The 22,465-nt window shown below is 44.8% G+C and overlaps 1 protein-coding gene across 2 annotated transcripts in view; it reads left to right on the plus strand.

Annotated features, from left to right (window-relative positions):
* RAB3B (RAB3B, member RAS oncogene family) overlaps positions 1 to 20,867 on the plus strand; it is a 108,318-nt gene extending 87,451 nt beyond the window's left edge. For both annotated transcript variants that reach the window (XM_067007846.1, XM_059064313.2), the window contains 3 exons: positions 551 to 669; positions 4,121 to 4,245; positions 15,815 to 20,867. In XM_067007846.1, the coding sequence (XP_066863947.1) occupies positions 551 to 669; positions 4,121 to 4,245; positions 15,815 to 16,002 (432 nt within the window). In that variant the 3' untranslated portion in view covers positions 16,003 to 20,867. The remainder of the gene's footprint in view (positions 1 to 550; positions 670 to 4,120; positions 4,246 to 15,814) is intronic.
* The last annotated feature ends 1,598 nt before the right edge of the window (positions 20,868 to 22,465 follow it).

Genomic DNA, 22,465 nt, shown 5'->3' on the forward strand with positions numbered 1-22,465 from the left:
CTATTATTGAATATATAGGTTGATGTCAGTTTTTCAATGTCTAAATAAAGTTGTAAGAAGCATTTTTGTGCATAAATATTTGTCTGATATTCTATTTTTGTAGAAAAAGTTTTTAGAAGGAAAAATTTCTAGTTCAAAGGGTACAACTATTTTTAATGCTCTTGGGACTTCCAAATTGATTACCAGAAAGACTGAACCAAGTGTCACTCCCACAAGCAAGGTATGAGGTTATACATCTCACTACATCCTCAACTATAATGGGAATTATAATTAAAAATAAGGTTAAAACCTATTAATATAATAATTATCCATTTACATTTCTTCTGTGAATTGTTTTTTACTCCTGCTCATTTTTCTATTGGGATTTTAATTATCTTCTTACTAATTTCTATGAAGTTTCAAAAACCATTTTATTCTAGTCACCAAGTACAATAAAAGATACATAATAGGTGCTCCTTAAATATACTTTGGATGATTTTAATTGTCCTGGGGACTCTTTAGAAACAAAGCAGACTTTCTAGGAGGCTAACTCTTTCCTTTTCCCACCCAGGACACGGCTGGTCAGGAGCGGTACCGGACCATCACCACAGCCTATTACCGTGGAGCCATGGGCTTCATCCTGATGTATGATGTCACCAATGAGGAATCCTTCAATGCTGTCCAAGACTGGTATGAGATTCGTTCCTTCACCCTCTCATCAAACTGTTCATGAAAACCTAGTATGTACTAGGCTCTGTGCTATGTGCTAGGGAAACTCGAATGAATCAGACATGGCTCCTGTCCTCAAAAAGTTCACAGATGAGAGGAGAGGACAAATCAGTGAGCAGGCAATGAAAATATCATGTGACAGGTGCAGTGATGAGAGTAGCACCAGGGCTGTGGGAACCCAGCGGAGGGCTCTGACCCAGCCTTGGAAGTCAGGGAAGTTGTCCTGGAATTGCTGACACATATGCTGCATTTTGAAAGATGAACAGGAGTTAGCCAGAGGGACAAATGGGTAAGAATGTTCCGGAAAAAGAGTACAGATGTGCAAAGACAAGAAGGTAGGTGAGAGGGTAAGAAGAGCAGAGGTCATGAAGGATTTTGTGTGCTGGGGTGAGGGATTTGGATTTTATCTGGTAGGTGAGGACATTTGAACAGGGAAACAACAGGTTCAAATTAGTGTTTTAGAGAGATCATTCTGGATATCGTGCTAAGTGAATACACATATTGCTTCCCTATAAAGTTTATCCCTGGGCTGGGGATCCAAGTTCATAAAGATTCAATATCTTGATACGATAGAAATCGGCACAGTTCCCCAGAGGTATAACCTCTGAGCAACTTACATCTTTCTTCCTGGAGCATTACTCACAGGGAGAAGGGAGCACGAGAGGAAGGGCACGTGAGCCGGAGGGTCAGGACCCGGTGCCCCTCATCAGTGGAAAGGACGGGGAGGAGGGAGCATGTGTGCCTGGCTCTTCTTCACAATCAGAGAGGCTGAGTAGGCTGGGCGCACAGCAGCAGTGCTGGCCAGTGCCAAGCTTATCTCCTGCTCTTCTTTGCCCAACAGCTACCCTTTGAAGACTTCCTGTCTCCCAAGGAACAGTTGTCATGACTATGTGCAGCACTGTTGGTGCCCTGGAACCTTGAGCTGGCAGTGACCTTGCAGGCTGCTTGCCACGTTCTCCCCGCCCACCCCCCGAGTTCTGAGCAGCAGTCTAGGGTGCCACCCGCATGCCTGTCACTCATGTGTGGTCCTTCTTAGTCTCTTGGTCATCCCCTTCTTCCTCCTTTCTCCCCCTTTCCTTTTAACAAGTCCTTCTCTCCATCTTCCTTTTTTCTCCTTTCCTCCCTCTTTTTTCCCTTCCTCTCTCTTAATGCCTCTTTTTTCTCCTGCTTTTTTCCTTTCTTGTTCCCTCTCTTCCCTCCAGTCATGATTTTTCTCTTCTCGTCCCTTCTCCCATGTCTTCATCTCCCCCCCCCCCACCTCCCACCATGTAGTGATTAGCTCTTTCTTTTTCTTTTTTTTTTGCGATACGCGGGCCTCTCACTGCTGTGGCCTCTCCCGTTGCGGAGCACAGGCTCCGGATGCGCAGGCTCAGCGGCCATGGCTCACGGGCCCAGCCGCTCCACGGCACGTGGGATCTTCCCGGACCGGGGCACGAACCCGTGTCTCCTGCATCGGCAGGCGGACTCTCAGCCACTGCGCCACCAGGGAAGCCCTAGCTCTTTCTTTAAGTAGCTCCACACTGCCCATTCTCTGTTGGCCTTGACCTCCTTCCCTTTCTCCATCAGTTCCTGTTCATTCTGCCTCAGGCACACAGCGACTTTAACACCTGTGAAGATTCCTCCAAGAGTAAACTAAGTTGCTGATCTGGGAGCTGAGCCTGGATGACAGTGGGAGAGGAGGGAGGAAGGTGACAGAAGAGTGGCACATGGGAGACGTGGGGAATTGGCTCCAGGTACCTGTCTTGAAGCTGAAGACTGAATGTCTATCTTTCCCAAGCTCTGGTCTTTAGTTTTGCCTCTGGGAAACTTGGTCCCAGCCTAGCACCCACCTGCCATCGAAGCCCCAGTACCCAGCACAGAACCTGGCTCTGTGTCAGTTCATCACAAATGGTGGTTGAATAAATTCCATCCTTTGAGGGAGTGGCTTTTCACCCTTAAAGAGAAGATTGGTGGTGAGATCAGCTTTAGGAGCAGGGTTGACAATTGGTCCAGGTTGCAGTTAGGGTTGAGTTAGATTGTCAGTGTCAGGGTAGGGTCAGATTTTATTTAGATCTGCTTCAGGATCAACCATTTGCTGGCTTCTTCCTTCATCAGACAATCAATGACTTCTTTTCTCTGTGCTCTGTGCTGGGGGCTGTCACCCCAAAGATGAATAAACCTGTCCCTGCCCTCAAGGAGAGACAGATAAATTTAGCCAAATGTGACAGGTGCCACAAAAAAAGACTAGGGGAACAAAATGGGAGGTAATTGTTTCTACCTGACGAGGTATTTGGGGACAGAGTTAGGCCAACTACACAAAACGATGTCTCTGCAATAAAAAGGTCTGATTTTATTTCCTCTGTTTAAAAGTTTATTTCTCATTATAAAAGTAATACATGCTCACTTTCAAAAATTTGAAAAGTAAAGTATTTTTTTAAAGTTTTGGGACTTCCCTTGTGGCACAGTGGTTGAGAATCTGCCTGGCAATGCAGAGGACACGGGTTCGATCCCTGGTCTGGGAAGATCCCACATGCCTCGGAGCAACTAAGCCCATGCACCACAACTACTGAGACTGCGCTCTAGAGCCTGCAAGCCACAACTACTGAGCCTGCGTGCCACAACTACTGAAGCCCGCGCACCTAGAGCCCATGCTCCACAACAAGAGAAGCCACCACAGTGAGAAGCCCGTGCACAGCAGTGAAGAGTAGCCCTTGCTCACCACAACTAGAGAAAGCCCGCACACAGCAACGAAGACTCAACGCAGCCAAAAATAAATAAAATTTCATAATCATCTTACGTGAAGGAAACCACTGCTGACATTTTGGTTTCTACAAATAATAATGATCTAAGGCCTCAGTGAAGATTTATGAATCACAGAGGAGCTGGGCCAGGGGAAGCTTGAGAAGGCTCCCTCAGGCGACTGTGTAATCAGCCCTGGGCCTTGGAGGATGACTTAGTGTGGGGAAGGGATTTCCAGTAAAGGCAAAGGCACATGCCATGGAAGAGGCTTTGGGGAATGGGTGAGGTTTGTGAAGTGAGAGGAAGGATGATGAGGCTGGAGAGACAGGATGTAAATGGTCTTGAACGCCTCACTGAGGGATCTAGACTTCATCGCTTAGCTAGTCCAGGGACCAGAGAAGGCTTTTAAGAAAGGACGAATCATCTGATAGATGTTTTAGAAAGAGCTCTCTGCCCAGTGAGGAGAGGGCCTTAGAGGTGGACTCCAAATAGCTGAGTGAAGTTTGCAACCAGGGCTTAAGGGTCAGCGTCTGTGACAGCCAGCAGGAGCAGAGGTCTGACTGTCCTAGGATGAATTCGCTGACAGTATCTCATGTGTTGTGAACCCCACCAAAGGGGCTTCTGTGAGCTTTGCAGGGTCCTTTCTAGCCTAGGAGGATGTCATTAACGCTGTCATCTCTCTGTCTCTCTTTAGGGCTACTCAGATCAAGACCTACTCCTGGGACAATGCGCAGGTCATCCTGGTGGGGAACAAGTGTGACATGGAGGAAGAGAGGGTTGTTCCCACCGAGAAGGGCCGGCTCCTCGCAGAGCAGCTTGGTATGTGCACAACACGTGTGTATGCACGGGAGTGGGGCAAATGGAGAGGACAAGTGTGTGTTTGTATTTGTGACATTAAGGATGTGCTGTGATTGTGAATTATGGGCATATGTGCTCTGTGTGTATTGTTTCATATTTGTGTGATGTACATATGGGCTTTGTGCTAGTGAATTCTAGGTATTCATTATTTATGATACATGTAAATTTTGTTACATTGAATGTATAAATAATTTTTTTATAGATTTATTTATTTTTGGCTGCGTTGGGTCTTCGTTGCTGCACACGGGCTTTCTCTAGTTGCGGTGAGCGGGGGCTACTCTTCGTTGCGGTGCTCAGGCTTCTTCTTGTGGTGGATTCTCTTGTTGTGGAGCAGGGCTCTAGGTGCATGGTCTTCAGTAGTTGTGGTGCACAGACTCAGTAGTTGTAGCTTGCAGGCTCTAGAGTGCAGGCTCAATAGTTGTGATGCACGGGCTTGGTTGCTCCACAGCATGTGAGATCTTCCCAGACCAGGGATCAAACCCATGTCCCCTGCATTGGCAGGCGGATTCTTAACCACTGTGCCACCAGGGAGGGCCTTGAATGTATAAATAAAATGCAAATTTATGAAATCTTTTTTTTAACCAGCTCCTTCCACAAAGGATTTGAGGTATCCTATAAAAATCATCATAGTATCAATACATCAATAAAAAAAATAAGTGAGACAATTGAAGCAAAGGGAAAGCAAGTGTAGGAGAACATAAGAGGAGGCCAGGGGTGAGATAAGTGTATATTTTATAAGTTTTGGGGCATGTGCAAGAGTTGGGCCAAAATATTTGCTTTGAGCTTCCCAGCAACCATTGCAAAGAGGGAAACATAATCAGTTACATGGTTCAGAGATGGTCCTTAAGATGAAAACAAACCCATTATTCCAGAGAAACACTGCTCTCCACTGGCAACTGTAGAGCAGACTCTATATGCTGAATACGACAATGTCCTTAATATCAAACATGCCTTACAGCAACTACAACACTGAACATCGTAGGCTGTGTCTTACAATTTCTCTCAATGTAAACTGATGCTTTGTCACCAAAATACAATTCACGGCAAAAGTAATTGTGAGGGATGAGACAACGTGGTTTAAGCATGCAGCTCAGTGATGCTCTGACTTTTGCCAAGGTTAAAGCACCTTGATTCTTGTGCTCCACTGAGACCCAGGTGCCTCACATGTGTCTCAGTGACTGCACAGCAGGACACCGGCCTACACTTGCTTAAAAGAGCAGCCTTTCTTTTCTTCCTTTTTTTCTTTTCTTTTCTGTATTGGGGTTCAATGTAGGATCACCTTAGAGAAGTCTTCTTCTAGAAGAATGAGTGTATTGCTTAGCTTTTAGCCAGTCTCCCGAAGTATTTCTTACAACCTAGGTGCTGTAAGTATTGAGGAATAGGGAGTTTAAAGTTATATTCTCTGCCAGTTTCTGAAGTACAGATATTTGGGCTGGTAGGTGGGAAAATTGTATAATATACAAGTGTGAATTGTGTCTTGTATATAATTGTGTTATGTGTTATGTGTATTATGAGTAGATGTATAGGAGAGTGTCCTATACTTCTTTCTTCCCTCTCCTGTTCTCCAGTGTGGCCTGAAATAGAAATTAACACACTGTAGGTGCTTAATAAATACGGAGGTTGGGCCATTTGGCTCTTGATGGTTCTTACCCCATCACAGAGGTCCTCAGTGTCCAGAATGTGCCTCTACCCTTTCCCATAGTTCACAGAACAGTGAGCATGTGGCGAAGCCCTCACATGGGTGACCTCAGGCTATCTTTTTATGTCTTCAGCCTGCTGTCCCTGAGACTCCCAGCACTGTACCTGGATCAACGAAGTACCATCTGTTTGAAAGGCTCTTTTCTACTCCCCATCCCATACTTTTATCCAGCTGTTGAAAGGCCACTCAGCTTTCAGAACATCTTCACTGCTCTGAAGCCTCTTCCGTATTCCCCCAGCTCTTTTCTTTGTGCCCCCACTTAGTGTACCCCGTACATGCAACAGGCACAGTACCCGTCACACTTGGGTGCACTTGTTTCCATATTTGTCCCCAGAAAGCTCCATGAGGACAGGTAATGAGTCTTGTTTATCTTTTTTTTGTGTGTGTGTGGTATGCGGGCCTCACTGTTGTGGCCTCTCCCGTTGCGGAGCACAGGCTCCGGACGCGCAGGCTCAGCGGCCATGGCTCACGGGCCCAGCCACTCCGCGGCATGTGGGATCCTCCCAGACCGGGGCACGAACCCACGTCCCCTGCATCGGCAGGCGGACTCTCAACCACTGCGCCACCAGGGAAGCCCTTGTTTATCTTTATACCCACCATGCCTGGCAAATGGCCTGGCAGTGAGTAAACACTGCAAGACTGTGTTTTGATTAAAATTTTATGGAGTCAAGTATTTGGCTACTTCATTTTACTTCATTCTAATTAAAACTTCCTGAGCTCTTACTCCATGCCAAGTAATGTGCTGTGAAATAGGCTATGTTCCCTGGTCTGAGACAGAAACAGTGATCCACCTGGTGATCAGTGTTGTGATAGAGGGATGTGTGGGGGTTGTGGGAGCACAGAGGAGGCACCTATTCAGTTGGGGTCAGAGAACAATATGCCCACGCTGAGTCTTGAAGACAAGTAGGAGCAGCCAAGTGAGAAAGAAAGGCAAGGACATTCCAGGCAGGGGAATAACACTGGCAAAGGCAAGGAACAACATTCTGTGTTTAGGGAACCATAAATCATTGGATTGTGTGAGTCTAGAGTAGTGCTTCTCCAAGCGGGAGACTCATGTCACTGGAAATGTGCAAGATGATTTTTTGTATATATTTTGGTGTGTATTAGAAAAAATATATAATCAGCATGTCAAGCCCTTAAAGTTAAACAAGACTAAGTTTTTAAAAGGTGAGTTAATTTTATATTCGCAAAAAATATAGCCAGCATGCCAGACCCTTATGACTAGCATTTTAAAAAGTTGTGTTAGTTAAACATTTATTAAGTGTTTACCATGTGCCTGGCACTATTCTAAGTGTTTAAAGTATTACTCATTTAACTTAATGCCCCTAGAACCCTCTGAGATAGGTACTTTTCTTATATCCAAGTTGTTCTTTTAACAGATGAGAAAACTGAGGCACAGAGAAGTTGAGTAACTTGCTTAAGGTCACACAGCTAGTAACAAATAGAGTCAGAATTTGAATTCAAGCAGTAGTCTGGCTCCAGAGCCTGTGCTTCTAACCACTTAACCTCACTATACAGCAAATATTGTAATAATGGCTGATATATATTGAGCCAGGCATTATATGAAATGCTTTGCATTAATTATCTCATTTAATTCTCACTATAAGTCTTCAAAGTAGGTCATGTTCAATACTCTGAAAAATTAGGTTCTTGCTCAAGATTACACAATTAGGAAGTGGTAGAGCCAATAAAGATCTATCTAATTTATGTAGGAAAACAGATGGAAGTGAGATTAATTCTTACTACAGGGTTTAGGAAGGTACTTAAAGAGGGCCTTAATGAATTGGTTAGATTTGGGTAGGTCAAGGTAACCCATCTCAGTCCTGCACGACTTCCTGAGGTTTCCTCTACTGCTTACCAGAACTTGCCTATTTACATGTCTGTCTCTCTTGGTAGACCTCAGCAGTAGCAGGGGTTACCTCTAAATTTTTTTTCATTATCCCAGCCACCCAGCACAGGGTAGATACTCATTCACTCATGCATTTGTTTATTGAAAAATATTTATTGAGCACATACTCTGAGCCAGGTTTTATCTTGGCACTTAGCTGTGATTAGTACTGTCACGGAACTAATGGGGGAAAGAGACACTAAACAAATAATTATACAAATAAATATATAATTAAAAATTGTGTAAATGGGTGAATTGTATGGTATGTGAATTATAGCTCAATAAAGCTGTTAAAAATTGTGCTAAGTTCTATTTGACTTAAGACTCTCATTATGGCAAGTGATAAAATCCCAAATCAAACAAGCTTTAATTTAAAAAATAGAATTTATTAGCTTATGAGTGCAACTTAATTGCGCTGTTTTTTAGCTTTGTGTATGCCTTCAGTCTCTTTCTATAGTCAGACTCTGAATGGGGAGTAAGATGGAGGATGGCAGCTCCAGATTCATATCTTCCAACTTCTGCAAAAAGAGGATTCTTGCTCCCAACTACCTTATGTCAATCTCAGGGAAGACTGTGATTGGCTACCTGTGAGTCACATGCCTGTCCCAGTGGCCAGGGGAGGCAAGTATTGTAACCTATAGTCCCACCACAGTTGTTTAAAGTAGCAGTTCCATAAAGGAAGGAATGGTGGACAGATAAGAGTAACATAAGTCCACTGCAAGTGCTATTAAGAAAGTAAAAAACAGAGAAACCTAATTTTAGACTGGAGAGTCAAGATCTTCTGAGAAAGTAACGCTTAAGCTGAGAACTAAAGGATCAGAAAAAAATTAGGCAAAGATTGAGGGTGGGTTGGGGAGGGGAGTGTTCTACATCAAGACCAGCCCTAACGTAGTGTAGAGCTGAAAACGCTCATGAGATTGAAAGACCATGTTGCAGGGACTAACTAGTCAAGGGGAGAGTAGTGGGAGATGAGGGTGGAGAGGTGGGCAGGGGCCAGATTATGCAGGATCTTGCAGACCATGTCAAGAATTTCGCAAGGATGTGATCACATCTGTGAGCAGTGAGAGAGGCTGCTCAGCCTTCCTCATCCTCACCCTCTGCTACACCAACTATTAAGTAAGTCTCAGTGATCTGCTTGCCAGTGCAGTAGGGCCATTCTCTGCTTTATGGGATTCCTCTTCAGGACTCCCTTTCTTTTAGTGTTTCTCAGCTCTCTCAGCCAGAACTACTGATATGGCCAGCAACTAACATTTATTAAAGCTTTGAGTAGCAGCAGGTCTTCTATATCCTCAAAGTTCCTGGGACAGGGATGAGGCTGTAGAGACACTGAGGCAAGTGGATCTTTGGGAGGGCAGAGAAGTTTCAGGGACTCCTATTCCAGGAAGCATGACATGTTAGGGCCTCTACCTCTTTGTGCTGCTCCAAAAGGGGCTCCTTGTCTCTTCCTTGATCTGACTGGGAATGGGTCTAGACTAGAGCCCAGAGATGCTAGTAAAAGCGAAATGCGCTTCTGCCTACAAGGGCAGGAGAAACCTGTTCAAAATGTGGTTTTGAAACATATACATAAACACTTCAGTGAAGTGTGGAGGGAAAAGTATCAGCCTAGGAGTTTGGAGACTGAGAGTTTTATCCTGCTTCTGCCACTAGTTTACTGTGTGACCTTGAGCATCTTATTTCCTGTTTCTGGGTCTCAATTTTGACCTTTTGAAAAATAGGGGATTTGGATTAGTTGAGTGGGAAGGTCTGTTCAGCTCTATCCCTCTGACTCCATGATTTCAATTCACACAATGGCCCACTCATCACTCAGTTCCCACAGACCCTTGTACATGGCCTTGCTTGTTTTAGGTGCTTGATAAATGTTTTTTGGATTGGGGTGAATTGAAACCTTGCATCACTCAGCCTGGTGCAGAGAAACAAAGACCTAGCTGACATTGAGAATAACTAACCTTGGTGTCGTGACTTATGATTCACAATGTGTTTTCACAACAATTCTCTTGTGACCCTCACTCTCACTCCTAGTCTGGGAGGCGGCATTGTCTTCAGCTCCATTACATTGAAGAAGCTGAGTTCAGACCACTTATGTTTTCTTGCATGCAATGAGCTGTGCCACACTTCCGTGTCTTTCTTTTTTCACTTGAAGATTATGTAACTTTTCTAAGCCACACAGGTCATAGGTGGCAGGTCCAGTACTCTAACTCAGCCTTTAGACTCAAAATCCTAATGCTTCCATTGTATCATCACCCAGTGGTGTTTTCCCAAAAGCTTGCAGTAGTTTCTGTTGAAATTTCACCCTCGGTCCCAGTGTTGGTGAGAATTCTTTAGATTATGTTGTGGTAACACATAACCCAAGTCAGGAGCTTGGATAATAAAGGTTTATTTCTCACTCACATTACATGCCAGCTGCAAGTCAGCTGTAACTCTGTCCATGTTGTGCAATTCTGAGATCCAATCTGAGATGCCTAAGCCACACAAAGACTCTCAGAGCTTCTTTTGGGACTTGGTATGCCCACATCCATTGGCCAAAGCAAGTTACATGATGAAATCTGATGTTGATTGACAAGGGAGATATGTTCCTCCCACAAGGAGGCGCGGCAAGCCACTTGGCAGTGGGTGGGAATATAAAATCTTCTACAGTGAGGGCAGTGAACAATCTGCCACAATCACTGAATACATGATGGACACTGGTGCCATAGAGGTGAATAAGTTCCCTGGCTCTCAAGTTGCTCATTGACCAGGGGAACAAAATAGTAGAGAGATAATCTCAAGGTCCTGTTTACTATCATTCTTTACCCTTCTCCAGCTCTGTCTCTCTCTTGAAACCACCCCCTGGGAAGTTGACCTTTGCAGGCTGTGTTTCCCAGCCTCCTGTGACAGTGGCTTCTGGCTGGGTTTAGCCAAGGAGAGACACTGGCAAGTGATGGGAGTTGGGGAAAAGGGAAAAACCTGCATGTGTGTCTCCCCCACCCCTTGGCAGGCTCCCCCAGTAGAGGCTGCTCCTCTTCTCTGACTCCTGCTCCCACAGTTTTAACTTCCTTTGGCCCCATTAATAGTTTTCTTTTCTGTTAATAATCTCTGGGTTTCTTCAGTATTCTGTCTGGCCTCTTAGTTCTTCTGCCACCCATATGACCAGGTCCCTCTAGTTTACATTTTAAGAATAGTTCCCATTTTCCTGATGGACTCTGACTGAAACAATCATGTCAGATGCCATGGGAGTCTAGGGGAGAGGTACATTGTATGTTCTGAGTGGTGGAGATGGGGTGGGAAGAGAAAGGGAAGGCTCTGTGGAATCAGGGATTCCACAGGTGAGTAATGAAGAGGATTAGGGGTAGGAGCTAAAGAGTAATAGCATGAGTAAAGAAACCAAATAAGAAAGTGTCGATGTTTCTGGAGCATGGTGTGAGCCAGGAAGATGAGGCTGAGGAAGTGGCCAGAGGCTGAGCCATACAGAATCTTGGGTGTTAACCTAATGAGGCTGGATATTGGATTAATTAAACCTCTTTGAGTTCCAGTGACACAAATCTAAGTCAAAGTAGCTCAAGTTATAAGGACAGGGGCATAGCAGAAACAAAACTGAAGAGAATGTTGCTGGAAATGAGATGGTTAAGAAATTAAGAGCCGGGGTGTTGGATGGATTGTCCACCTGAAATCCAAAGTTCCTGAGAGTGAGTATAAGCCTGGGTGGAAAGGAAGACAGTGAATCCCTTGCCAAAATCATCAGTGACCAGAGGGGCTTAAGTTGAAGACTGATCCAAGATGGAGATGATGAGGTATCAGAGCAGGCGAGAGAAGGGATTTGAACATAAAAGTAGAGGAGAAATGTTCTGGGGCAGTTTCAGGATGAGGAGAAGCACGTTTAGCTAGTTATGAGTTTCTGAAAAGAGTTCTAAAGTCAAATTCAGAAGCAGGCAGTGGGGACAGAGTCAGTGGAATCTGTGGGTCTGTGACAGCTGCCTTTGGACAGAATAGGTAAACAGGAGCATTTTGGGGGTGGGAATCATCTCAGATTCAATTAAGAATTGGGCCCAATTAAAGGCAGCAGAAATTCCATTGTTCTGAAGCCAATCAAAGGGAGGAAAGGACTGGGGGATAGTCTGATTAAGTGGTTGTCATCTTCCTGAGCTCTCTAGATTCTCAGCTCCCGAGACTCCTCACTAATGAACCTGAGGAAAAGGTTACCATCTGGGCCTGCTAATGAAGAGCCTTCCGGGAGTCTGACAGTCGTTGGGTGGAGGTGCATTTGGGATTGTTCTGCTAGCAAAAGAGACCCACAAGCCGGCCAGGGCCATACGCCACTTACTTGAATCAGAGTTCTCATACCTTGGGTGTCTTTGAGACGGCAGTGATGACATCTCCTTGGCCTGACATATGTGCTCTCCGTGTTTGGTTACTTACTCCCTCTCTTCCGTGACCACTTTGAGCTTGCTGCTCTAATAATAACAAACTGCTCTGGTCATTCTGGGATATACCAAGACTGTTTTTTGTCCCATTATATGTGTTTATGCGGTTTCCCCTGCCTGATGTCCTATACATGCATGTACTCACACATGTCTTTATCTAGCTGATATCTGCTTAGGAATCAGCTTCTCCAAGAAGCCTTCCCTGGGCCCCAGGCTCAGATAAGTGCCTCCTCTGTGCCACATGACAATTCCCTCGCTCTCTACCCTTCCAGCATTTATCACACTGTTAGTGTGTCTATCTCCACTTCTCAAGGTTAGGAACCTCATCTGATTCACTTCAGTGTCCCCAGCGCCCAGCACAGGGTTTGCCGTGCTTATTGAGGTGAGCTCTCATGAACCCGACTGTCCACAGTTCCTCAACCACATCCTCCACGCTCACTCCCGTCTCCTGCAGCTCAGATGAATGACATGGTCTCTGCTTGGGGAGCTCCTTGTCAGATGGACTTCCACCATGCACGGTAACACGTGCTGTGGCAGAGGAAAGCACAGAGGAGGAGGCAAAGCCATACCTAAGCTGAGTCCTAAAGAATAAGTTAGTGAGGTGAAGAGTTTTGCTCTGTTCTGGCCTTAAAGACACCCATCGCCACTGACCTGTGGAAGCCTATTCCCCCTCTCCTCCCCCGCCACTCTCGCCCTCTGCCGCATTCCTGCACAGCCTCTGGTTTGCTCTACCTGGGTTATAGTGTATTCTGTCACTGTCCCAACTGAGAGTGAGACAGGGGGCATAAGACATAGAGCCCTGGCTTACGCCCCATCCCTGAGCCTCAGTTTCCCTATCTGTAAATTACAAGTGATAACCCTTGCCTCGCCCACCCCCGCAAAGTTGTTTTAAAATTGTATTGGGGAATCGTTAAGGACTATGAACGTGTGAGGGACTGACACTCTGATAAGTGTGTCTTTTCTCCACAATTAGATTTGGTCTCCCCTTGTCCCTGGCACTCAATGCAAGACCTGGCACAAAGTTAATATTCAATAAAGACCTGGTTTATTGATTGACCCTGAATGATGAAGAAAAAGAGGCTTTCCCCAAAGGCCCTGGGGACTGATGGAGGGGCAAGGAAGCTGGGACTCAGATGGGCTGGGAACATAAGGGAAAGGGAATTGTCATGTATTACACATGCCAACCACTTCACATACTTTTGTGCATTTAATTCTTATTACCACCCTATGAGGTAGGTGATATTCACCCATTCTACAGATGAGGATATAGAGGCTGGGAGAAATTAGGCAATTTGCCTGAGGTCACACAGCTGGTAGCTGACAGAGACTATATTCAAATCCAGGCTGTCTGACTTCTGGAGTTCTTCCCACTGCCTTCCTGCGTGATGGGGCACGTCCTCCCCTCAGTGCCAATTCCTCAGAAGGGATTGGTGATCCTGGCCTTGACCTGTGTCCCTATCTACATCCAAACTGATGGTTTAAGCCTATTTACTTCTTAACCTGTTTGCCCCTTTCCTAGGCAAGCAACATACTCCACCCACTTCCCCAAACACTGTCACTTGTAACAAACCAGTCAAAGGCCAGAGAGTCAATGTTTATGATATTCATTAAGGAAAAGCTACACGCTGGAGGGTCTCTCAAGCCAACTGCCTTTCTACAACCTGAGGATAAGGAGCCAGCAGCCACTTCCTTCTTCAGCACGTCCTCAATTAGCAGGCACTTCGGCACCTTGCTTTCTCAGGTTGGGAAATGGGCTACAGGAGAGGCTGTCAACCAGAGGAGGGCTGGCAGGAATTGTGAGTGCCTTCAAGCTGGCGTGGCCCGGGGAAGGGGAGCCCTGTTTGTACCTGGGGGCTTCAGGCCTCTCTGTGGACAATGGGATAATAGGGAGAAGGAGGGAGGAGGAAAGAGAGCCCCCCTCCTCTGTGTGAGAGGATGAAAAAGAGGGAGAAAGGGATGAAGAGGAAGTGAGAGGAGCAGATGAAAGACACGCAGAAAGAAACTGTCATCGTAACAGGCAACTTCCTACAGCAATTTGTCCATTGTCTCTCTCAATCCTCCCGGACTGCTCTCGGCAGGAAGATGCTGTTGTTTATTCCTATTTGACAAACGAGGAGGCTGAGACTCAGAGAGGTTAAGTGATTCAGAAAGAACACAGTCACGTGACCTTGTGTGAGTTAGGTAGTCTCTTAGAGCCTTCATTTTTCTTTTGTAAATTGGAGATGATTATATTTACCGCACAGGCTGTTGTGAGGATTAAGGAAGACAATATTTGTAAAGCTCCTAGCATAGCATCTGGCATATAGTAGGCACTCAATAAATATTAAGGCTACCAAGGAGTATGAGAAACATAAGGGGAAAAGAAGGAGCTAACATGGCAAAAAGGGAAGAGGGCAGATTTTGAGGAGAAATAAAGATGGACTCAGAAGGAAGGGAAAGAGGAAGATGGACAGACAAAAGAGGAAGGAGTAGGCCGGCGCAGGGACGTGATGGAGAATGGAGGCTTATGCTTCTAAGGGCTGCCACCAACCTGGCCAAGACCCTCAGTTAGAAAGCAGCCGCTTTGTCTGAATCAAGAGGGCCTTGCTCGTGTCTTCTGGGACAACCGAGTTCTGTTCATTGTCACAGAAAATACCTTTAAGGATCTCAAGGTGCAAAACAGACAAGAATGTCTCACCCTTCAGGTGCAGTTTTTCCTGGGCAATTTGTTGGGTCCATGTGAGGAGCGAGAGATCCAGGGTGATTCCTGGAAATTCAGGGAGGAGGAACCCCTCTGAGGGGAGATAACCCAGTGTGTCTGTGAGTAGAAAGAGCAAATGAAGCTCTGCTTATTCAGTGTGGATTTTGGAGTGTCTCCCAGAACCCAGACTAGATTGTCCAGGCTGGGGTGAGTAGGAGGCAGGGGAAAGTGGAGTGAAAGCCCTGGTCAAAAAGGACAAAGCTTGGGCTTCTTATACTGGTGACCTTGGGCAGGTCAGCTTACTTCTCTGAGCCACAGCGTGGGCATTAGTGAAGTGGAGAGGGTCTGCCTGGACCCTCCTTCCCCCAAGAGTGACATGAGGATCAAATGAGATTATGGATGAGATCAATGCTTTGGAAGCTGAAGTGCTGTGTACACATAGTCAAGTAATCACTCTCAGAAAATACCTAATTATCACACACACACACACACACACACACACACCCTGTTATCAGGCACAGGACTATACACTTTACATGCATCATCTTGTTTAATCCTTGAAATAATTCTATGAGATAGATAAAATTATCTCAATTTATAAACCAGGGAATTGATTCATAAAGAAAATAGGTGACTTGCCCAGGGTTACACAGCTGGTCAGTGATAGAGCCAGGATCCGTCTGACTCTAAAACCAGTGCAGGTAATACCTGCCCGGTACCCTCTCCTTGAGGCAGAATCCTCTGCCCGTGTAATTAGGCCTCTTTGCTTTACCCCTGAGCACTGGCTGTATTAATGCAGAGTGTTCTGGCCAGAGAGCATGAAAAAGAAGGGAAGATCCTTACTGCTATCTCTCTTCTATCCTCAGGGTTTGACTTCTTTGAAGCCAGCGCCAAGGAGAACATCAGCGTGAGGCAGGCCTTCGAGTGTCTGGTGGATGCCATTTGCGACAAGATGTCTGATACGCTGGACACAGACCCCTCCTTGCTGGGCACCTCCAAGAACACCCGTCTCTCGGACACCCCGCCACTGCTGCAGCAGAGCTGCTCATGCTAGGCAAGGCCCACTGTCCTGATCTCCCTTCATTGTGGCACCACACCCACTCTGCTTCCCTGTTATACTCTGTCTCCCCTCAGCTGATTTGCTGCTGTTCCTTGCCTGCAGTGAAGGTGGAAGCATGCCCCAGGGGTTCTCTATGGATGGCCCCACTCACAGAGACTCAGCACTAGACTAACTAGGTCACAATGTGGGCAGAGGTTCATTTTACAAAAGGAGAATCCACTTTATGAAGGGGATTCACTACAGGGACTTGGAAAAGCGAGTCTCTTTTCTGCCTTTAAAATAAGATTTTCTCCCTTGACCAAAATTTGACACACCCACACACACTTTTCAGGGCCTGGCCAACTGTGTAAAGTGAGACACACCTACATAGCTAATCCTTTTGAAAAAGACCTCTCCATACACAACCTGCTTGTTTCATATCGGGCTCCCTGTGGGGCTTCCTCTCACCACTGGACAAGCCTTGTTTCTCAAAGCCTTAGCCTGCTACCACGGATGCCCACAGGGCCTGGGCAGTTGCTGTGGTGACAGGCCAGAGCTAATCTCCAGAGAGCTCAGCCTCTCTAAATGATGCTGAAGGAGCAAAGGCTGAGTCAGAAACACACTTAAAAAGAAAAAGATTATCCCCTGCAAAATGTCAAAGGTTCCTGCTATATGAAAGAGCAAGTGCATGAGCTCAAGAAAGAGAAACAGAGAAACAGAGGCAAGATAAAGAAACAGGTCACGAATTTCTGATTTTGCTGCTTTCCAGCAGGTTCGAACGCCATGACATTGGTCATTGGTTCTTAGACTCCCAGAATCTGAAAAATTTATAGTTGGTGGAATCCCCAATTTTACCAAGTCTCACTAGTCAATTCCAATCTTCATGTCTCTGACCATTGGCTGTCAAGCCTCACAGCCAAATCTCTTCTAAAGCATACCTTCTAGGCAAGGATGGGATCTCAGTTTCCACACCACCTTTGGGCATCTCTCATAATCAGAAAGTTTTCCTTGCTTTAAGCTGAAATCTGCCTCCTGGAAATTCTTCCTCTTCCCACTCCATTTGTACCAGCTCTGCTGTCAGAGACTTCACAGTCTCTGCCCCCTCTGCCCTGTGACACCCGTAGATGATTTGAGAACAGAAATCATGACCCCTGGAATCTGCCCTTTCTCTGAATCAAATAGTTCTAATCCCATCTGCCATTCTTCTTTGGGTCTTCTCCCCATCCTGCCCTTTCCTCCAACCCATGTTTCAATCACTCTTGACTAGTCCAACTGGGAAATGTGATTCAAAGCAGAATAGATCTAAGGGGGTATGATGGTGAAAAAATTGGGAAAAGTGAACTCAGAGGTCCCAATCCTAACCTCATTCTACTGAGGGTGAAAGCTTAGTTTCTACTGAAGAGCAGATGTGAAACTACTTCTGGTGGAGGCCACTTAATTAAACACCCAAAGAAAACAAAAAACACGCCTCTGACACCAGAAACAAACTGAATGCATCAGTTCATGGTTCTAGCTTGTTTGGACACAGACACATGTTTGGTTTTTAACTGAAATAATGATGTGGAGCTAGCAACGATTCCTGAAAATCTTTCCTCCCAGCCCTGGCCTGAATCCCCAGCTTGACACTTCAGAAGTCAGTGAGGGAGGAGGGAGAGTCTCTCCCAAGTTTTCTCTCCATTTTAAATGCAGCTTATTCTCCTAGGAAAGTGCATTAACTAACAACAGGTCCAATGACTACATAAAAGGACCCTTCAGGGTCAGCTCTGTGGAGATGTTGCCTTCTTTGACACAGTGCGGAGGATGGCGCTTTGGACTTGGAATCAGGAGACTCAAACTCTGCCCTTAAATCAAGTGTGACTCTGGACCAGTTATTCCCCATCACTGAGTCATGATTTCCCACGTATAAAATTAGGGAGGTTACATGGGTAATCTTTTGGGTCCCTTCTGGCATGAATAACTCTGAGACTCTTTTTTTCACCTTCAACATTTCTGTTGATCTGCAAAATAAACCCAAGAGGTGAGGACTATCACCCCAATATCACTGTAGCTAATACTGTTGTCATGCTTACTCAGTACTAGGCATTGTTCCAAGCACTTAACATGTATTAACTCATTTATCTTTCCAACATCTTTCTGAGGGAGGCACTATAATCAATCTCATTTAAAGACAAGGGAATTAAGGAACAAAGAGGTTCTCTAGCTTGCCTAAGGTCACATAATGAGTAAATGGTCAAGCTGGTGTTCAAAGCCAGAAAGTAGGCTCCAAGGTCTGTGCTTTTCACCACATTCTGTACTACATTTCTTATAGTACAGTGATCCAAAGAAGTTAAGAGACTTGGCCAAGATCACACAACTAGCAAGTGTTAGAGCCACAGTAGAATTCAATCCCAAGGCCCTCAGATTCCAAGTCTACTGGAGAAAAGACTTGTGTCTCCAATCTGTTAATAAATTTTTCAGCTACTCAGGCTAATCTGAGGTGATAGCGGTCTAACGCTTCTGGGAAGGAGGCTCTGAGGCAACCAGGTCCCATGGGCCTGAGCAAAAAAAAAATGCCCATGTTTCTGAGGAGGCCTAAGTGCTGGCTTTCCCTGTATCTGCCTCTGTCAGGCATTCTTATCTAGCTCTCAAGCAGTGCTGCAAGCAGCCTCCCTGCATCAGCAATGGGGCATAACTTTATAAAGTTCTCTGGCAATGGAAGAAAGTGTTCCCTTCCCAGGGCAGTGTTCTGAATGTGCTTTTTACACTGTAAAGTCCTATACAGGTCAGGAATAATTACTATTTTTCTGGTCAGTAACACCCATCTACCCAAGTGCTAGGATTTCAGACCAAGCTCCTCATGACCCCTGGGTATGTTAGTACATATATCCAATAATCCTTTCTCTCCTACTGAGTATCCAGGCAAAAATCGAATTTTTTACTTAAGATCTGTCAAATTCCTAATAACTAAGGTGCCAGTTCAAGGGAACAAGCATCTTCACAACAGATGGAATCAACAGTTAAATGTAATGGTGACAAACTCTTCTACCAGGCAACAAACAGATCTGCTTGTTAGATGGCAATTCCCCAGCCTTGCTCTGTGACCTCGTTTCTGCCGAGTGGAAGGCAGCAGCTTCCAGCTGATGGCAGTGAATGTTCTTCGATCATGGTAATAGTGCAATTAGGTTCAAGCTGCATAATATGTGTTATGGCAACTTGTCCCAGTTTTCATCTTGCTTAACATTCTAAATAAAAGAAGATTAAAAAAAACCTCTTGACCTCTAAAAAGGCAAAAGTAGGCCAAAAGTGCAATACAGTATTGTAGCTATTTATAGAATCTGTTTTAAATGCATGTGTATCTGTAAATACAAAGTGATTGGTGACTTACTACTGTCTCCTCAGTCTGTAACTTCTAGGAGCAGCAATGCGGTAGATTGTACTGAATGGTCACAGACTCACTAAATATTAGATCTGGAAGGGAGCTTAGAAAAAATCTTGTCCAGGCTCCTCTTTGTACAAAAAGGAAGGTTGAGGTCCAGGGAGGGGTAGGAAATTTTCTAAGGTGACTCTGTGGGTAGATTAGTGATGGAGCCAGGACTAGGTCTTGGATTACCTCTAGGAAGAAATTCACCTATTCTGTATCTACTATAGGTCTGACACTATTAAACACTGGATAAATATATATGAAAACAAATGATCCCTCCCTGCAAGTACCTATAGTCTAAGGGAGGTGCTGTTTCTGAAATATTATTATCCCAATTTGGCAGGCAAGGAAACATAGCCTTGAAAAAGTTAACATGCCTAAGTCATTCATTAGTATCATTTGAACCCACCTCGGTCTGACTCTTGCTCTTTCAATTTCCCTCTTCAGATTGTATATTTGAGGTGTTGGTAGTGACAGATTTCCAAAGATTGTCAGAATTAAACAGCCTCACTTGGGACATTGGTTTCACAATTGTTTTGTGACTGCAGCCTTATAATGTCCACAGAATGATATGAACATTCTCCAGACCTGACTTTCCCAGTTACACCATCTGCTCCAAGCTCCTTGCTTATGTATCAAGCTTCCTACAGTGTCTTAAGGAATGTTTATTTGAGTTTGTTTGCCATAGTTTGGTGTAAGTAGAAGGAATTACAGCAACAAATGTCCTGGGATCTCACTGATTTCAGATTCCCCATCCCAAACCTACACCTGATTACCTGCCACAGCTGGAGAATCAAGCAACAGCCTGTGACTGGGAGTGCCTGCAAGAGACAGGCCCATTGGATACAAATACTGTTAAGTGATGGTTTTGAAGGCCTGGATCCCTTATATGAGGTAGGCAAAATTCAAATTTATTCATTCAACAAATTAGTGTCTAGTATGTGCCAGGATACAATTAGTGGTAAATTAGACACAGTCCTTGCCTTCATCAAGCTTATAGTCCAATAGTTTGTAGTTTAGTCTAGACATTGTACAATAATCACCCAAACAGAATTACAAAATGCAGTGAAGGAAAGCTACATCATTCTATGAGAACACGTAACTGGAAAACCGGAATCACCTATGTGGAGCTGTGTCAGGGGCCTGAGGAAGACTCCACTGCCCCTGGCCATCGCTTTACATTTCTCAATTAAGCTTTCACCTTTTAGTTTAAACCTGTGATGGCTGATTGAACACAAATCCTCCAAAAAGAGTAAGAGTAAGAGGGAATTCCCTGGTGGTCCAGTGGTTAGGACTCTGGGTTTAATCCCTGGTGGGGGAACTAAGATCCTGCAAGCCATGTGGTGTGGCCAAGAAAAAAAAAAATGTAAGAGTGAGATCAAGAATATCTGTACTTGTGACACATCTGTAGACTGCTTGGTTCAGAGTTAATTGTCCTCTGAGAGATATAATAAACCACCCCAAAACTTAGTGACTGAAAGCAGCAAACATTTGTTGTTTCTCATGATTCTATAGGTCGGCTGGGTGTTTGCTCTGGCCAGGCTGGATGGTCTAGAATGGCTTCATTCATGTGTCTGGGGTCCCAGCTGAGATGACCAGGGTGGTTGAGGTCTCTCTCCATGTTTTCATTTTCCAGAAGAGGACCCAGACTTGTTCACATGGTGGTGGAGGTTTTCCCAGCAGCAAGAGAGGGCAAGCTCCAATGCAGAAGCACTTTTCAAGCCTCTATTTGTATCATGTTTGTTCATGTCCAACTGACTAACAAGTCATATAGCCTAATTTTAAGGGGTTGAGGAATAGATGCCATCTCTTGATAGAAGGAGCTGTAAAATATTGTGGCCATTTTCCAGTCTACCAATGGAAGCAACCCTAAGTCATCTGAAACTAAGTCTGGTAAATTTCCCTGGGTCCTAAAGCTTGGCTCTGAAGATGACCCCAAAGGGAAATATCACAATGGTTTACAGCAGGGCAGTCTCTCATCATTTGTTTAGTTGTCCAAAGGGTGTACTTTGGAGCAATCAAGTCACGTCTCATGGAGTTTTGATGCTTGTTTAACAGTTCATTTGGTTAGTTCTTAGCTCCCCCCGAGGGATGAGTCAGGCTTCTCATTCCATGGGATTCACTGTAATAATAGTTCTGATTCCCACCTGAAGTTCCTGGCTGGAAGCCTAACAGGATTCAGTATATGCAGAAGAGATGACTAAAAGAACAGTTGGGCCCTCTGCTCTAGCTATAGTTTCTTCCTTGAAGCCTCATCTAGTCCTGAGGATTTAGATGCTCCATCTTTGTTAATGACATGTATACACAAGTACCTACTAGACATCTCCATGTCTCAAACTTACCATGTCCACACTGGAACTCTTGATTCTGCTCCAAATTTATTTTAACCCTACTCTTCACAGAAATCTCAGTATCATTCTTAATTCCTTGTATTTCTTTTTCTTAGTGTCCACATCTAATCCAACACCAAGTCCTATGATTCTACTTCCTAAATTCCATCTTAAGTCTGCCCACATTTGTCCATTTCCATTGCCATGACTTTGGTCCAAGGCGCCATTGTTTTTCTTTCTTACCTAGGAGCTAACACAGAACTTGTAGCCAGTTTCTCTACTCCACCCTTGTTCACCTACAGTCTACCCTCCACAAAATAGCAATCTTTTAAAAATAGAAATGAATGAGCACTCATAACACTGAAGTTTACTTCAACACCACACATGAAAAGAATCTAGAGACTTCCATTATTATTAATAATTATTATTTTATTGATTCGGTTTGTAGCCCTGAATTTGTCCCTCACTTGCTGTAGGACCTCTGGTAAATCATTTCTTTTAATAGCCAGCTATCATGTCTCTCCTCATTTCTTCAGGAAATGACAACCTCTTCTTTTGCAGTACCACTACTTTCTCATTCAAACCAGGTGATTCCAGCGAAGACTGTCAGCAAAGGGGGCATGTGGTCAAGTGGGGCCAACCAGAATCCCTCTCTAAGATTTTTTTTTAACTGGAGCTATTTTCTTTCCCTTTGAATGACAAATATATGAGGATGTGCGCTCTAAAACCGATGGTGTATCCTCAGCTC

Source organism: Kogia breviceps, chromosome 1 (assembly GCF_026419965.1).
Source record: "Kogia breviceps isolate mKogBre1 chromosome 1, mKogBre1 haplotype 1, whole genome shotgun sequence".
NCBI lineage: Eukaryota > Metazoa > Chordata > Mammalia > Artiodactyla > Physeteridae > Kogia > Kogia breviceps.